The sequence below is a fragment of the Ovis canadensis genome, chromosome 15 (genome assembly GCF_042477335.2).
Source record: "Ovis canadensis isolate MfBH-ARS-UI-01 breed Bighorn chromosome 15, ARS-UI_OviCan_v2, whole genome shotgun sequence".
NCBI lineage: Eukaryota > Metazoa > Chordata > Mammalia > Artiodactyla > Bovidae > Ovis > Ovis canadensis.
This window is the reverse complement of record NC_091259.1, coordinates 22,108,326-22,127,598: the sequence shown is the minus strand read 5'-3', so window position 1 is coordinate 22,127,598 and position 19,273 is coordinate 22,108,326. Positions and strand designations below refer to the sequence as shown.

General features: G+C 37.8%; 1 protein-coding gene across 2 annotated transcripts in view; it reads right to left on the bottom strand.

Annotated features, from left to right (window-relative positions):
* Nucleotides 1–19,273, bottom strand: part of MTMR2 (myotubularin related protein 2) — a 111,728-nt gene that overhangs the window by 56,344 nt on the left and 36,111 nt on the right. For both annotated transcript variants that reach the window (XM_069554921.1, XM_069554922.1), the window contains one exon: nt 11,792–11,897. In XM_069554921.1, the coding sequence (XP_069411022.1) occupies nt 11,792–11,897 (106 nt within the window). The remainder of the gene's footprint in view (nt 1–11,791; nt 11,898–19,273) is intronic.

Genomic DNA, 19,273 nt, shown 5'->3' with positions numbered 1-19,273 from the left:
CATGCGAAGAGTTGACTCATTCTAAAAGACTCTGATGCTGGGAGGGACTGGGGGCAGGAGGAGAGGGGGATAACAGAGGATGAGATGGCTGGATGGCATCACTGACTCAATGGACGTGAGTCTGAGTGAACTCCAGGAGTTGGTGATGGACAGGGAGGCCTGGCGTGCTGGGATTCATGGGGTCGCAAACAGTAGGACACGACTGAGTGACTGAACTGAACTGATAATAGAAATATAAGTTTCTTTTGGTGATCTATTTTATGATAGAAATATAAAGTTGTTGTTGATTCATACATATCAATTTTGGCTTTTAGTATGCCTTGTTAATTTTTTGTTAAAAGTTGAACATAATGCACCAGGTAAAAAGAGCTGAGATAAACAGGTTCCTAAAGTGGTGGTGAGGTGTGGAGGTGGGAGGAGAAATGTCCTGTGTCTCAATCTCTTAATCCTCTGCCTTTTATAAAGACTGTGACATTTATAAGTGCTTCTTTCCTTGTGGCTCAGACGGTGAAAAAAAAATTTGCCCGCAATGCAGAAGACCGGGGTTTGATCCCTGGAGGAGTAAATGGCAAGCCACTCCTGTATTCTTGCCTGGAAAACTCCACGGACTGAAGAGTCTAGCTGGTTACCATTCATGGGGTCACCAAGAGTCGGACACAACTGAGGGACTAACACTTTCACTGTCCCCACCTCCACCCCCATAGGACAGGCTGGCCAGAGGGTGCTGCAGTTTGTATTTCTCTTCACCCATGGGGAAGGTTAGAGGAGGCTGGAATTGGGTATCTCCCTTCCCCCAGATCAGTTAAGCTCTGACAAAACCCACAGGCTAGGCTAGCAAAACAGGTTCTTTTGAGGGCAGGTTTAAGAAAAACAGAATGTTCTGGACATTTTCAAAATAGCTGCTTTTCCTCTCCCTCCGCCAGTATCAAAAGAGAATTTTTCTAAGCCTTCACTGTAAGCAGCTGGTAGGGCTCCTGTTGGTAAATCTCACAAAACTATGAAGACCCACCTAAGACTGGGACGCCCCTGGAGTTTTTCACTTTCTACTTGTCTATGCTGATTCTGCAGTCCATGGGGTCGCAAAGAGTCGGACACGACTGAGCGACTCTACAACCACCACCTAATTAAATATCCTCTAGGCACAGTTTTACTTATTTCTTTACCATCAACTGAATATAGTCATTATTATCCCTGCTGCATCATGACTGTATTAAATATACTTTTATGTTCATCAGTTTTTCCACATTTTCTAATTTTTTTAATAATTTCTATATATATTTCTATTATAATTATTTGGCTGTTTTTACTGAAACTTTTAACACATTTAAAGTTTTTATTCTTTTAAGCCTTAATGAAATTAATATTATATGTAATATAATCTGCAAATCACATCAAAATAATTACAAACCCAATAAATAGGCTACAGACCATTGAACAGTATAATAGGCAAGACTCTACTTATATTATAACTTAGCCAACTGCTGACATCATAAACTAATGGTCAGTATAGTTGAAGAGCTTTTACTCCGATACCCAAAAATTCTACATAGGAACTTTAAAGGAAGATGTTTTGGGGGGTATCGAATGCTTTTAAGGAACTTTTAGGGAAGATTTGTTTGTATACCAAAGAGATGGTGAGAGTAGTAGAAGCACTGGTGATTTTTACTTTTTCCTTAACCCTGTTTCTATTTCCCACAAATTATTATTACATTGTATTGCTTTTATAATTAAAAAAAACTCTCAAGGTTATTATAAAAGATACAAACTTTTAGAAAGGAGAGCCAATGGACTCTGGAGAGAAAAGTTTCAGTAAAATGGAAATCATAAGCGTATGGTCTAAAGTCATTTCTTTATTAAGCATGGAAATGAGTCAACCATAAACCCCATTTTCAAGGGGATTTCCATGAAGGAGGTACACATTAGTGACTGCCTGTGTCTTTCAAATTCACCTCATATAATTTCTGTAAAGTCTTTCACCATTGCTGTCTCTCTGACTTATCTAAGTATCTTCTATCAGAAAATAAAGATCATAATGGGCTAGAAGGGACAGAAGTGGCAGGGAGTCTGTGATTAACAGACTGAGCATCATTTGCTTCACTGAAGAGCAGAGTACACTCCAGATATGTGAGCAAGTGAGCATGAAAGGAAATGAGATGAGCACATTTCGTGTAACAGGTGAGAGACTATCTGAGGAATCCCTAAAGAGGTAGGGTCATACTTGGTGACAGTGGGTGATACAGTGTGACAGCTGTGATGGAACCAAACACAAAGAACCCTGAACACAAGGCTCAGAAGTCTGCAGTCACCGCTGTAAGAAACAAGGATCCCCTTGAAGAATTTTTAAACCGGGGTATCACACATGGAAAGTGATGTCAAAGGAAGATGAGCTTCATGATGGTGCATTAGCTTCAACAGACAAAGACAAGTCTACCAGACATAAGAACTAGGGGACTACTAAGGATGGGGACTACTAAGGATGGAAAGTAAAGGGAAATGAGCATTCTTCAGAAGATAACGACATTTTGTTAAAAGAGAAAATAACTGAATATTTCTCCTTTTCTTTACCTGATTTAGTCAAAACACTTTTCCTGGGTACCTTCCACATTCCAAATACTAAGCTCTAAGGATACAAGAAAGGAAAACAGATACATTCTTACCTGTATATATCTTACAGCATATTCTCTTTTTCTTTCCAGAAAGTTTGTTTTTCTTTGAATTCTTATTTTTTGTAAATACCCTCCAAATACTTTAAGTGTGTTTAAATGTAGTAGAACTTTACTTACTTATAATATAAACTGTTTTAGAATGCTCTGCCCTTTCTGCTTCCAAAGTATACCTTTGCGATAATACCTGTCACATAATAATCACTGATTTGCTTATCTCCTTTTCCACTACATGATTCTAACCTTCACGCTGGCTGAGGCCAGGTCTTACTGGATACTTTCTCCCCACTCAAGAAATTTCAAGAGAGTGCAGTGAGTCAGTGAATCCTATTTAGTTGTTAAGCTGTGACCCCATGGACTGTAGCCCACCAGGCTTCTCTGTCCATGGGACTTTCCAGGCAAGAATATTGGAGTGGGTTGCCATTAAATGCATACATTTCATTGGGAACTATGAATAAAACACAAAATTTTCTTCTTTAGTTTCCTAGATGTAGCCAACAGGTGGTTTCAAATTTCAGTCAATTAGGAGTGCTCCTCAACCTTTTCCACCAATTAAATACAGCAAATGGGAGGATGAATGTTCCCAGCATCCCAAGGAGCTTTAGGTTGCAACTGGCCATATGTGTAAAATAGATTTTAAGTCACATTGATTCAGGCACTATTCTACAAACTAGAGAAATAACCAAGGCTCCTGCCTTTGCAGAGCTTAAATTGATAGAGGTAAGATGAACAGCAATCAAATAAACAGGAAAAGTTCGTTACCATTTTAGCATAATAAAATTTTGTTTTATTTTTTTATAAATGAAACTTTTAAAATTTATTTTTTATATCTTTTAAAAAATACGTATTTATTTGGCTGCACTGGGTGTTAGTTGCAGCTCTCGGGATCGCGGCTCACAGACTCTCCAGTGGTGGCACGCGGGCTCGGCGGCGGGGGCGCAGGCTGAGTTGCTCCACGGCATGTGAGATCTTAGTTCCCAGACCAGAGACCTTCCTAACCACTGAACCACTAGGGGGGGCCTTCTATAGCTCTTCTTTTAAGGTTAATACTTTGGGTCTTATATTAACGTTCTCTTCTGACATGTTATAAAGACATTATATTTTAAATTTTTGATTTTTCAATATTAAGTCTAAAGAATTCAGTTTTTGTGTTTGAATTAAGAATTCATTTTTTCTTCTCCAATATGGCTAACCATATGGCTGATATGGCTGACTACCAACTAGTTCATTCCTCCCCCAATGACCTATTATACCAACTCCAATACAGAGTTCCTATAAATATCTGTTCTTGAACTTTGTTATTTTTCATTCATCTATTTCTGTACTAATTACTTTAGCTTTATATTGACTAAATGAATCCTCCTGCTTCATTTTTCTTATTAGTAATCTTGACATTTTATCTTTCCATATAAATTTTAGGATCAGCTTGTCAAGTTCTACAGGATCAACTTGAATTTTGTTTGAAATGACACTGAGTTAACTGATATATTGAAAATATTTGACATTCCCAAGCTTTTCTGTCTACTCATATATTTGAGATAGTTTTAGGCTCTTTAGTAAAGTTTTATAACTTTCTCCATGAAGTTGTTACATATCTTTTATTAGACAAGTGATGTAATTTTGCTGCTCTTGTGACTAGAGTATTTTTTAAATCACACTATCTAAACATTTTTGCTAAAGTACAGAAGCATGATTTTTTTTTGTTAAATTATCTTATATCCAGCATCAGTGCTAGAAGTGTACATAATAGATTTTTCTTAAATCTTCTGTATCAACAATCATCAATAAACAATGAAGGTTTTGCTTCTTTTCATTCCTTATATTATGTACCCTTTTCTTATTTTACTGGCTAGGACTTCTAGCATAATGTTGGAAGCAGTGACAGAAACCAGCATCATGTTTCTAAGTTCCAAGTAAATGGCTTCTAACACATTTCCATTAAGGATGAGGCTTATAATGGAGTTTTTAGTGGATACCCTTTATTTGCCTAAGTTGTTCTTTTCAATTTGTAGGCTGTTAAGAGGTAGTATGAGGGGTGGTGGTGTTAGTCACAAATAAGTCAATCAATTTTTGCTCTGGCTATTAAGATAGCTATGTATAACAGAAACTGTTCTCCATTTACCTAACATCTGCTCTATGAGCCTAAACTCATTCTGACTAGACCTGCATACTTACAGAATCTGTCAAAACTACATTCACATATATACTCTAGAAGAAATAACCCAATTATCTGTGGCCTTTAGTTCATAAAGAAATATTAATAATGTAACACAAATTTTGAATGGATAATCACATTTACTTGATTTAAGCCCATTAATATTTCAAGATAAGGAAAGATGGTTATAAACAAAACCCAAAATACAACTTTTATCTCAAATATACACATATATAAACTATATAAATACATATACATATTCTGAGATCATATGTCTGAGGACTTCTAAAATAATGGGATAAAAAACACAGAATACAATATCAATACAATTTGATTTTGAATTGCAGACAAACATCATTATAAGTGCCATATCACAAGCATCAACAAAGGAAAGGGAATACTGCATAGCCTGACTTTTAACTTATCTTTAATCACCACCATTTAAGGAATACACTTTAATTAAACCCCAATGCCATATAAATTACATTCTATAAATAAATAGAGCTGTGCATTTGAATTTTAAAGTTCTCTATTTCATGAGATTTTAGTCTTTGGTGAACAAATAAATCAACCAAACACAAGTTTCCTAACTTCTTAATTCTACTGTCAAACTCTAAAACTATGTTCTTAGTAGGAACATAGTTGTATTAAAGAAAGCTTGCTTTTTAAAACGGAAAACTTATTTTAAAATAATTTGATGATTAAAATTTTTATATGAAAGGATTTTAAGTTTTTTAAATGAAATTTAATAGGCCAAGTGCCAAAGTGAAGAACAAAGCAAACAGAAAACACTACAAGTATTATCACTGAGGAAGCATGAATCAATTTACCAAGCCTGAGACTGTGCTCAACTTTTCAGAAACACATCTGCTGGATTAAATCTGTATATGACTTTTTCCAGAACAAACTACGCTTACAAGATGAAAAAGTAACACAAACGGAATTCTACCTGAGTAAATACCCCTCATCCCTGATGATTTTCGATTCTGCTTTACTGATGTGGGAGCAAACAACCTTGTTTGAATAGGAAGTTCTTAACAGAAGCTTTCACAGGTGTTACTCTATTACAACATTATCCTTTGAGGAAAGAGTCACTTCATGGTACTTGTACCAGAAACCGTATACAATCTGATTTAATATTTTTAATGAAACTGAATTAGCTTTTCAACGCATTGTGTTCTTTCTACTTCTATTTAAAAGCTGTTATTAATGGAGCTTATAAAATGCTGAGGCTCGGAGCAGAGATAAACAGTGACACTCTAAGGAAAACTCAAAGCCCAGAGGTTAACCAAGTTCAAATCATCTGTGAATGATGATTTGCAGGCCAAGCCCCTCATCTCATAAACAAAGCCAAACTGTGATCAGTGAAAGAAAAACACATAGCTGTCTGCAGTGAGTTCCACCTATAATTAACTAGAACACTATCATTTTACAGCTAAAGGTATATATACTAAAATATCAACAACTAATGAAACTGAGAAAGGGGAAAAATCAGATTTTATTAGAAAAACCCTCTTTTAGAATTAGAGAGAAAAGCAATTCTCATTTATTAAGGAATGCTGAAAACTGCTACTTCTACCTCAAAAAATGATTTAAAGATACTTCTTTGAATTAAGAACTTCTCACTTCACATTCCCTGGAGAAGGAATGGCGATGCACTCCAGTATTCTTGCCTGGAGAATTCCATGGACAGAGGAGCCTGGTAGGCTACCATACACGGGGTCACAAAGAGTCAGGCACGACTGAGTGACTAACAGACACCTCACATTTGAAAAAACTTAGCAGCAAAATCACAGGAGCACAGTCTCTCTGGGTAACATGCTGTACAGGAATATGACCAACCCGAGACCAAATAAAATGGCAACACCGAGCTGTGTGTCTTTAAGCACATCATTTAACTCAGCTATCCTGAGTATCAGGCTGCGCCTCTGTCAAATGGGATAGTGATATGTCTCACAGGGCTGTTGTGATGAGACAAAGCTTGTATAAATATTTATCCAGGTAACACACTGGATTTTTTTTAAATTATGAGAAGCACATCCTTCCTTCCATCCTACACATACATTTGAAATCAGGCTTCATTTCTTAAATGATATTAGATGCTCCTCATTCATCTCCTTCCCACAACTAAAAAAAAAGACTGTGATTCAAGTAAAGATTATATCTAATTATCAAAGGTATGTTTTAAAATAAAGGAACATGAAAACAATCAGCCTAAACATATTAATTTCCTTTTTTTCTCTGCCTTTCAGGCACCCTACCATGGTAAGTATGGTTAACCTTTGGTGTCCAAAATGATCTTCTCCTTAATATAACATTTAATACTCCTTACTATAACATTTAACAACTGTCTCTTCATTTTTCTAATGAAAATTATCTCAGGGCCCCACTCAGTTGTAAAAGATACTGAACTAATAAGGCACTAATGGGGACAATCCCAAAGTCATGGAGCTGATGTATAAATTTAACAGATTCCTTTAGTATGCTACTGCTAAGAGAGTCACTAACTGAGGACATTTTTGTGTCTACTGTTAAACCTAAAGAGACAATAGCATAAAGTAAGACTACTCCAGACAAACTTGTATATGTGATCACGATTCTCATTATTTCCAAATAGGATGTACACAAATGATCTTTTGCTTTAGAAGGAGAAGAAAAGTCCTGTGTTACCTTTTTTTGTTAAAAGAAAGAAAGAGGGGCTTCTCCAGGAATCCAGCTTGCAATGCAAGGGACACCGGTTCCATCCCTGGTCCGGGAAGGGTTCCCATGCCACGGAGCAACTAAGCCCATGAGCCACACCGCTGAGCCCAGGCATCGCAGCTACTGAAGCCCTCGTGCCAAGCGCTTGTGCACCCCGATGAGAAGCTCCTGCAAGGAAAAGCAGCCCCCGCTCGCCAAAACTAGAGAAAGCCCACGTACAGCAATGGAGACCCACCACAGCCAATAAATAAATAAACAAGTCTTTAAAAAAAAGAAAGAAAAAGAGAGGGAGGGTGGAGGAGAGAGGGAAGAAAAAGAAAGTGAACACGCCTGGTACCCAGATCTAGCTTTCAAATGCCATTTTCCAATAAAAGAAAACTGGCCCCCTGAGAAACAGATGATGATTCCAGGCCTGAGGCGGGAAGCATCAGGATGAGCGTGAAGCATCTTACAGTGACAGAAAGTAAGGAAGAGTGACTAAACAAAAAACAGATGAGAAAAACAACCACAAAACACCATAATGGGAGTATGTCAAAGGGACACAAGATCTGACTGAAAGAACTCCCAATCTGAAACTGAAACAAGGTTAGCAGCAAAGTAATACTGCACTGTAACATATATAAAATAAACATCCATGAGTCTACACTGATACAAATAAATAACTGCATAACTCAATAAATGAGGCCACTGCCGCTGTCACTCCAGTCGTGTCCGACTCTATGTGACCCCACAGACGGCAGCCCACCAGGCTCCCCCGTCCCTGGGGTTCTGCAAGCAAGAACACTGGAGTGGGTTGCCATTTCCTTCTCCAATGCATGAAAGTGAAAAGTGAAAGTGACGTTGCCCAGTCGTGTCCGACTCTTCGCGACCCCATGGACTGCAGCCCACCAGGCTCCTCCGTCCATGGGATTCTCCAGGCAAGAGTACTGGAGTAGGGTAGAAGAGACAAATCTCTCATGCAAAAGAAATAAAGTGTTCCACTCTATCTGGGCTCCTTAAACAGGGACTGCGCATAGTTACTTCAATCAAAGAGTACACTGTAAGGGTAAGAAGCGGGGAAGAAAGAGTATTTTATAGTGACAGAACCTATCACTACCTGAACCAAGAGATTAAAGTCAACATTGACAGTGACAAACTATATTGATAGTACATACCACCTTTGATATGATGTGATGAAAATGGTTCTTCATCTCTGTGGTCTAACACATAGCCCCAGTCTAATTAAGGGTAAAACATCAAACATTCTACAAAGTATCTGACCATGCATGCGTGCTAAATCACTTCAGTCACGTTCAACTCTGTGCAACCCCATGGACTGTAGCCCACCAGGCTCCTCTGTCCATGGGATTCTCCAGGCAAGAAAGCTGGAGTGAGTTGCCATGCCCTCCTCCAGGGGATCTTCCTGATCATGTCTCTTACATGTCCTGCATTGGCAGGCAGCTTCTTTACCACGAGTGCCAGAAAGAAAGAAAAGAAAGTAAGTCTCATCAAAAAGAAAGTCTGAAATCACAGCCAAGAAGTGCCTAAAGAGACACGGCTACCAAATGCACTGTGATATGGACCATGGAACACAAACAAGGACATTAGATAAAAACTCAGCAGATATCTGAATACAGCATTGACTTTTTGTAATAATAATGTATCAACATTGGTTCATTAATTTTAACAAATATACCATACTAATGTATTCTAAGATATTAATAACAGGGGAAACTGGATGTCAAATATATGGGAACTCTGTAGTATCTTTGCAATTTTTCTGTATATCTAAACCTGTTCTAAAATTAAAACTTTATTCAAAATGAGAAATTAAAATGTTTAACATATAGTTTAACATTCAGTTCAGTTCAGTTACTCAGTCATGTCCAACTCTTTTGCGACCCCATGGACTGCAGCACGCCAGGCCTCCCTGTCCATCACCAACTCCCGGAGTTCACTCAAGCTCATGTCCATTGAGTCAGTGATGCCATCCAACCATCTCATCCTCTGTTGTCCCCTTCTCCTCCTGGCCTGACCCCTACTTTTCCCAATGTAAACCACTGTTACGTACATACAACATCCTGAGGAAATAAAGGGGGTCTGCACGCAGACAAGCTGACAATGGAGACCTTCTTTCAGCTTCCTACAATGTACTGCATTTCACATGTGTGCCCAGGAATTTAACCAAATTTAATGTAACCATAAGGAATTTAAACAAACTAACTCTCACAAGAACACACAAATGGTTTAACATATTTTAGGCAAGAAATAGCAGGTAGACTATAACATTAATAATGTGAGTATAGGCTAGAAATAAAAGCAGTATTTCTCCCATTCCTAATATGAGTTTTTTATCAGTCACATGAGGTTTAAAATGATAGTTTTTAACTAATAAAAGCTGATCAGAAGTAGGCCAAAAACTTCAAAATTATCAAGAGGCCCAGAGGCCCTTAATGCATTCTTTTAATGTAATGAATAAACCAAAGTTAGATACATATATCAAATGTGTATTTAAAATAGTAATAAATTAATAAAAGGTAATAGATTTATATGCACTATCATTAATGATGAGCCCTGCCCTAAATGTATGTTATGCTTCAAGATAACAGTTAATGATATTATGAAGCCTTTTAAATCAGTACAACATATATTCAGATTCTAAATATAAACCTTTATCATTTGTAGTGATGTTTAAAGTGCTATACCCTATTTAGTATTTTGTGACATTTCACAAAAGATAATGGCTAATATGCAGACACCTTTACAGATGTTTCTATCCAGTCTTTTTACATTTGTTGTAAAAAGGAAAAGGAGTACGTCAAGGCTGTATACTGTCACCCTGCTTATTTAACTTCTATGCAGAGTACATCATGAGAAACACTGGGCTGGAGGAAGTACAAGCTGGAATCAAGATTGCCGGGAGAAACAGCAATAAGCTCAGAGATGCAAATGACACCACCCTTATGGCAGAAAGGGAAGAAGAACTATTAAGAGCCTCTTGATGAAAGTGAAAGAGGAGAGTGAAAAGTTGGCTTAAAGCTCAACATTCACAAAACGAAGATCATGGCATCCGGTCCCATCACTTCATGGCAGATAGATGGGGAAACAGTGGATACAGTGGCTGACTTTTTATTTTTCTGGGCTCCAAAATGACTGCAAATGGTGACTGCAGCCATGAAATTAAAAGACGCTTACTCTTGGAAGGAAAGTTATGACCAACCTAGACAGCATATTCAAAAGCAGAGACATTACTTTGCCAGCAAAGGTCCGTCTAGTCAAGGCTATGGTTTTTCCAGTAGCCATGTATGGATGTGAGAGTTGGACTGTGAAGAAAGCTGAACACTGAAGAATTGATGCTTCTGAACTGTGGTGTTGGAGAAGACTCTTGAGAGTCCCTTGGACTGCAGGGAGATCCAACCAGTCCATCCTAAAGGAGATCAGTCCTGGGTGTTCTTTGGAAGGACTGATGTTGAAGTTGAAACTCCAATACTTTGGACACCTCATGCGAAGAGCTGACTCACTGGAAAAGACCCTGATGCTGGGAAAGACTGAGGACAGGAGAAGGGGACAACAGAGGATGAGATGGTTGGATGGCATCATCGACTCGATGGACATGGGTTTGGGTAACTCCAGGAATTGGTGATGGACAGGGAGGCCTGGCGTTCATGGGGTCACAAAGAGTCAGACACGACTGAGCGAATGAACTGAGTGACTTATAAACTACAATAAGTTATGTAGCAACTACAGCACAATATTTAAGTGACTTAGCTCCAGAACTGGATTACATGAGCAGGAATACTGACAATAAGATTTATTGGCTATGAGACCTTTGACATGTTATTTAATCTCTCTATGAGTTATTGTCATCTGTAGAATGGTGGTAATAATAATTTCTACCTTACAGAATTGGTGGAAGTATTTTAAGAGATATTTCACTAAAGCACTTAGAACAACATTTGGCACATGGTAGGGCACTCAATAAATATTAGTTATGACTGGGAGTAAAGCATTATGGGAGTATTCATGAAAATCTTTTATACCACTACAGAATTCATTAATTACCTTTTGGCAAAGAACTTAGAAGACATCAAACTCAGAAATGAAACATATGTTTTTATTTTCTTTTTTATAGATAAGTAAGAATAACCTGTTCTAGGATATTACATACAGATTCAGGTCTTTGAGAATGCTCCATCAATGTCTCCTGCCTAATTAGTTAAAAGTTATATTGATAGTGTGGCCACAAACAGCTGATAGCAAATACTTCACTAGGACTTAGGAACAATATACATACCCTCAAATCAGGAGAAAAGTTCTCTGCAGAAGTTGATATGGAATCCGATGAGACAACAGAAGCTGATTTTGTATGCACTGAATTCTCTGAATGAGAAGTGGAAGCACTACAAGATACAAAAGCACAGGACATTTGAAAAATGGGCGTGTTAAAAATTCAGAAATTTAAAAAAATTAAAAAATTTTAAAAATTCAGAAATTTTATTAACTATAACCCCACTGTTTATTAAAACTTCTACTGCCAACCAGTCCGATACTGCCTATTCAATCTTATCTCTAAATACTGATAAACTGCAAGCTCTATTTCTAAGAATAGGGCTAAGTAGTCTTACCATCCACATTCCCTCTAGACAGGCTTCCCTAGTATTTATGAATACACTCCAGATTAATTCTTTCTTTTTATCTAACCATCCAATTAATCACTCAATTATCAGGCCAATGTGCAAAAAACCATTACACCAGGCACTATGACTTGGAGATAAATAGGGCAAAGCTCTCATGTTCATAAAGCTCACAAGCTTGTGGAAGAGACAGATAAAGAGCACAATGTGATAACCCTAACTATACACATACATACACCCCCAGGTGGACTGAGAGCAGAGAGATAGAGAAGCACCGTGATTATGAATCCGGAAAAAGGAAAAGAAAGTACCTAACTCTACCCAGGAAAGTTCAGGGAAGACATCACAGAGCAGGTGATATCTGAACTGAGTCTTGAAAGATAGGAAATTGCCAGGCTGACAAACAAGCAAGGGAATTCCAAAAATAAACAAAAATCACTAAAAGTATAGAATTATCAAAGAGCACAGAACACTTGAGAAACTACAAATAGTTTGACAGGGTTAGATGAGCAGAAGGAGAAAAGATAATGATGGAAAGACAAGCCTGTCTTTGTACCTTGTAACTTTCCCCCACAACCAAATTGCGTGTTTTTTAACAAGCCTGTCTTAAATATCCATTTTTTCCATTACACTAAGTAATCACACTCAATACTTTTATTCTCTTAAATTGTTATAGACCTTTGGATACCTGATCACATACTGCCTTTTACTGTTTATTGGTCTCAAGTATGTAAATGTTGTCTCACCAATTAAAATTTCAATGTCCCAAGAAGGACAACTGTGTTTATTTTCTATAAAATCTACTTCAGTGCCTTTGTATATAGTTAACGTGTATTATGTTTATTAAATTCAAAAATACAGTGACAATAAACTGATGTCACAAACTGAATGATTTACATCATTTCCTTTCATCAGTAGAAGAAACTTAAATTATTTACGGAAGAAAAATCAATAGTAGGAAAATCTCAGACAGTTTGAACTGAAACTTAAAGTTCTGACTAAGAAATACATTTTTCTAAAGCTTCATTCCCAACATATTAAAAGCCTACTTCACACAAAAAGTCAAGATTCTGATATAATAATCCACCTTGAGGTTGTGATATTTAGAAACCACATTTTTGTTTTAAAATTTGTCCACTCTAATACCTGCATGTAGTGACTACTAAATTATGTTTACAATGTAAAAATCATCTCCTCTCAAATAGTCGTCAGTTCATTTTTATTGAGGTTTGGATACTAAAAATATTGTATATATTTTAGGTGTACCACATGTTATTCTGATATATGTATTCACTATGAAATGATCACCACAATAAAGCTAACTGAGACACCATCACCTCACAGTTACCTTTCTTTCTCTGGTGAGACAATTTGAGATTACCATCTTGGCAATTTCAAGTATACAATATTATATAAACTCTAGTCACTATGCTATATATTAGGTAACCAGACATAATTTATATCTGAAAATTTGTCCCTTTTGATAGGACAGATTTTTCCCCCTTATCAGATAGGATTTGAAAATATTTTCTCTCACTCTGTCGGTCACTTTGATATAGTCCTAATAGTTTGTTTTTGCTTTTGTTACCTCCCCTAACGGTGGCAAATCTGAGAAACCATTTCAAGACCAGTAACAAAGAGCTTTTCCCCAATGTTTTCCTCCGGGAGTTTTACAGAGTCAGGTCTTACTTTTAAATGCTTAATCCATTTTGGTTGATTTCTTGTGTGATGTAATAGAAGGGTCCAATCTCACCCTTCTGCATATGGATATCCATTTTCACCAACACTATTCATTGAAGAGTATCATTTCCCCACTGTTCATTCTCGCTGTTTTCAAAGGTAGATTGACTGTGTACACATGTAGTTCTACCAATCTGTTCTGCTGCCCACTGTTTTGAGAACCACAGCCTTGCCATACAGCTTGAGGTTAGGAAGTGTGATGCTTCCAGCTCTGTTCATTGTGCTCAAGACTGCGTTAGCCATTTTGGGTTTTAATGGTTCCATACTGACTTCAAGATTGTTTTTTCTATCTATGTAAAATGCCATTAGAATTTTTATGTAGCATGCATTGAATCTGTAAATCACTTTGGGCAGCAATGACATTTTAACAAGATTAAGTTTACCAGTTCATTAACACAGGATCACTTTCTATCGATTTGTGTCTTTTTCAATTTCTCCCATCATCGTTTTATAGTTTTCTTCATACAGGTCTTTAACTTCCTTGGATAATTTTATTCCTTAGTATTATATTTTCCTTTTTTCCCTAATGCTATTGCAATGAATTGGTTTCCTTAGTGTCTTTTTTGGAAAATGCATTATTAGTATCTAGAAACAACTGACTTCTCCATGTTGATTTTGTATCCTGCTACTTTCCTGAATGTATTAGTTTTTTGTCCAGTTTTACAATGTTGCATGTATAAAATCATGCTATCTACATTTTTATATATTTATACAATGTGAAAATCATCTCCCTCAAAATAATCACTTCATTTAAATGAATGAAAGTGGCAAAAAAAAAAAGAAAGAAAATGGCATTCCCCTGCAAACACTTCAAAAAATTTTTTTCAAATACAAACATCTCTTTATTAACTATTTCAAAGTATAACTGTGGTTAATTGTTTTTGTGGCCAACAATCTATAATATGACAAGGGAACAGTCATAAGAATTCTATTCTCTTTAGATAATAGAATATCTTTAGCTTTATAGTGTAAGGAAAGAAAAATTGATAGGCTGAGAATGATTTCTTTTTTCTGTACCAATTTATGACTAATTAAAACAACACTAAACATAACATTAAAACAACAAGGACAACAATAAAACTTTAAGCACAGTACTCCGGCAAATATCGCTCGCTGCCTACCCCACACACATATAAACGCCCCCCTTTCTTTCCTGACCTGCATGAGGGCAGTTATGGTGAGCCCAAGATGGCATGCTTGCTTTTGGTTCTTTTGTGTCTAGGAGACAATGCGACACAACTTTCGACAGTGAAATTTAAGCGGAAGTCTGTTCCATTGTTTTGGAAGCCTTTTATTTTCTTAATAAAGGAGAGCAGAAATAGCAAGGCACTTCTTAACCTTTCCCACTTTCTCTTGCCTGGACCAAGAATGCAAAGCTCAGAAATACTTAGCATCCTGTAAATGGGAGCAAGTGTTGGCCTATGTAGGACACCGAAGGGCATAAAGTCCTGGTGAGCAGGTGAATCCACCCTAACAACTCCCTACTTTGGGAGTCTTGGTTATGTAAAATAAATGAAGTTCAGTTTTTAAAATCACTGTAATGGAATCTTCTACTCTGTACAGCCAAACACAAGCCTCTAAGTGTTACAGCAATCAACACTTTATAAAGTCTATTTCGAACAAGCTGAAATGTATAATACTACTTTTTATGTGTACGACCTGAGAAAACAGAAAACTATGTAAAGGCAACAAAACACAACTTGGAATTAGGGTAGTGTAGACCTAGGAGAAAAACAGTATCAATAGGAATATCAGAGCATGTCCCATTAAGACACCAAACAGTTCTTTAGAGCCAAAATATGAAGTCAACAAATCTAAGGGAAAATAAACAAAACCAGGTATTGTAACTAGTACCTGTCACTCTCAAAGAATCAGTCTTTCAAGCAGAAGTGTGGAAAACAGCCTTTAATTAGTAACTTTTTTCAGATACACATAAACATAAATAGATATGATCTACAACATATCTGAATAAGCACTAGAAGGTTTTAAACTCCAGGCAAGATACGAGGGGCTGGAGGGGCCACACGTGTGACCGTATCATAGTACTGTTGTTGTGATTATAGCAAACACAAATACACATACACATACCACTACCATCACCACCACAACTGCTGAAAGTTCTGGTACAAACATGAAGTGGCTACTCAAGACTGAAGGTGGCTACGGAATGCAGAGCTCTATTTTCAACAGTTATTTTTCTCCTGCCATATGGGCTTTGTACATGCTTCTGATCACCATGGCTACTAGGATAATATAACTTCATTTCCACTGTTCTTTTCCATTTCTCCACTGCTCATCTTGAGGTCAAGCCCTCTATGTTTACCTTTTATGAACTGTTTCATAAATAAGCTCTGTATTTCCCTGAATTCATACCACTGCTCATGCAACTCCAAAACAGAATGCCCATTTATCTTCCCTGGTTGCTCAGACAGTAAAGAGTCTGCCTGTAGTGTGGGAGACCCAGGTTCAATCCCTGGGTCAGGAAGGTCTCCTAGAGAAGGAAATGGCAACCCACTCTAGTCTTCTTGCCTGGAAAATTCCATGGACAGAGGAGCATGGCAGGCTACAGTCCATGGGGTCGCAAAGAGTCAAAAACGACTGAGCTAATTCTTTCTATTTATTAACATCCTACTGTTACTTACTCTTTAAGACCCAGTAAAAAGGCCGGTTTTTCCAAGAAGTCTTCCCACGTCATCCAGTGGAATAAAACTCAATACTCTATACTTCTGCCTATACTCTATAATGGCATTTAAATCTTTAGACTAGAGCTCTTTAGTTACACTGCCTCCTCCTTTTAAAAGATAAACTTGTAGAGAATAAGAATCGGCAAGGCATCTGAACTCAGAGCAAAGACTGCAGTCTACTAATCTCATTAAGTCTGGTGGAGGAAATGGCAACCCTCTTCAGTTTTCTTTCCTAGAGAATCCCATGGACAGAGGAGCCTGGTGGGCTACAGTCCATAGGGTCACAGAGAGTCAGACATGACTCAGCGACTAAACAACAACAATCTCACTAAGTAACCAATGCCGCTTTGGTCCTCAGTTTTCCTAGGTCCATAAACTTCAACACACAAACTTCAATCCAAACATTCTTATTATCCTTGTCATCGTGAACCTCTTCAAAAATGCCAAATTTCAAGTCCGACTCTGTTTCCTCTGTCCATTTTCCCTGCCCAAGTCTTCTTTCAGCTAACTTTTCCTTTGCACTGGACTTTTTACGCCATATGGAATAAATTCTCTTCTATCTTCAACCAAATTCTCCCCTCCACCTCTTTGCTTCAGCTGAGATCTCCTTCCAGGAGCCCACTTCTGTGCAGCCTTTTCTAGAGAAGACTCTTGTCCCACATCTAACCAAATCCAAAGGTGAAGCCAGCATTCCCCCAGCTCCTGTCTCATGCTTCCACACTAGTGTTCCTTTTCCATCTCGATATATAAAAGCCTTCTTCCTCCGAGGTGCTTGGTATTTGTGCAGACAACCTCTCTTACTATCCCCCACTCACCTTTTAATCACTGCTTCTCACATTAGCAAAGACTTCCTACTAACCTGGCTCACTTTCTCCTCTTAAAGCTTCTTTCTACTCAGCCTTCATCGCGGCAATTTTAATGTTCACAGGGACAAACTAGCAACCGCCTAGCTCAAAATTCCTCACTTCCTACATTCCTCATCTACATCCCCACCTGAGCAATGTGTTTCTGCAGCACATACCCCACTTTACCATTTCTGGAAACTACCCAGTCTTTGTCATCAAAAACTCGAGGAAACCAGTATCTGACCGCAGATGCTATTCTTTCCAAACATCTCACTTTCTTAACTTTTCCTACATTGAACCGTCAATCCAGTGGTGACAACTCATCCCTCAACTTCTCCGTTTGTCCTTATTCTTCATGCTTCCTTTTCTCTCTCCCCCGCTTCACCTCCTTCTCCATCCAACCACAAATACCCAGTGTAACAGCTTACATTCTCTTTCGGCAAACCCTCGGTGTCCTGTTTCTATCCACTGACCACCCCTGCCCTGCTAATCCCTGAATTCAGATCAATATAACTATCTACCTTCTTCTGTGCTAATGGAGTAAATCTTCACATTGGGGCCATCTTAAACTCACCGTTAGAAACATTAGCTAGACCCCAGGCAGTGCTCAGCAACACTACCCACTTCCCAAGTAAGCTTTCTAAGCCATCACCATTTTGTTCCCAAACCAATCGCGTACAATCAATCCAAAGTTCTATAGAGTCCACCTCCCTACCATCTCTTGAATGCATCCTTTTCATATCCTAATTTTTACAGTCTTAGCGCAACACCTTTTCCCTCAACTACTCATTCAATACATCATCCCAAACTAATACCAAAGTGATCTTTCAAAAACAGATCTGATCCTATTATTCCTCTGCTTAAGACTTTTTTTAAAAAGCTGACATATAATAGATACAGAACATTAGTTTCAGATGTACAGCCTAACGATTCAATATTTGTATATATTGTGCAGTAATCACAGAAAATCTCATTAACATCCATCACCACATATATTAACAATTTGTTTCTTCTGATAAGAACTTTTAAAATCAACTCTCTTAGCAACTCTCAACTAAACATTATTATTAACTATAGTCACCATGGTATATATCACATCCCCACAACTTGTTTACTTCATAACCGGAAGTATGTATTTTGACCACCTTCACCCATTTTACCCATTGCCCCCAACCCGAATCACCTGCCTCTCGGCAACCACCAATCTGCACTCTGTACCTACGAGTCTGCTTTTTGTTTTTCAGATTCCACATGTATTTGTGAGATCATATAGTATTTGTCTTCCTCTGACTTATTTCACTAGACATAAAGCCCTCAAGATCCACCCATGCTGTTGCAGATGGCAGTATTTTCTTCTTTTTATGGTTAAATACCACCCACTGTGTCTCTCTCCGTGTGTGTGTGTAGCACATTTTCTTTATCCATTCACCCATCAATGGACCTTTAGGTTGCTTCCATGTCTTGGTTACTATAAAGAATGCTGAAGTTAATGTGGGAGTACCCTTTCAAGTTAGTGTTTTTGTTTTTCTCAGATAAATATCCAGAAGTCAAACTGCTGCATCACATGATAGTTCTATGTTTAATTTTTAGAGGAACCTCCATCCTTTTTCTGTAGTGGTTGCACCAATTTATATTCCAACCAACAGTCTACCAGGGTTCCCTTTTTATCCACATCCTGACCAGCATTCATGATTTTCTGTCTTTTTGATAACTGCCATTCTAACAGGTATGAAGGACAGGGCAGCCTGGCATGCTGCAGTCCACAAGGTCTCAAGGAGTGGGACACGACTGAGTGACTGAACAGCAACTAAACAACACAGATATGAAGTGATATCCCACTGCGGTTTTGACCTGCATTCCCTGCTTAAAACTT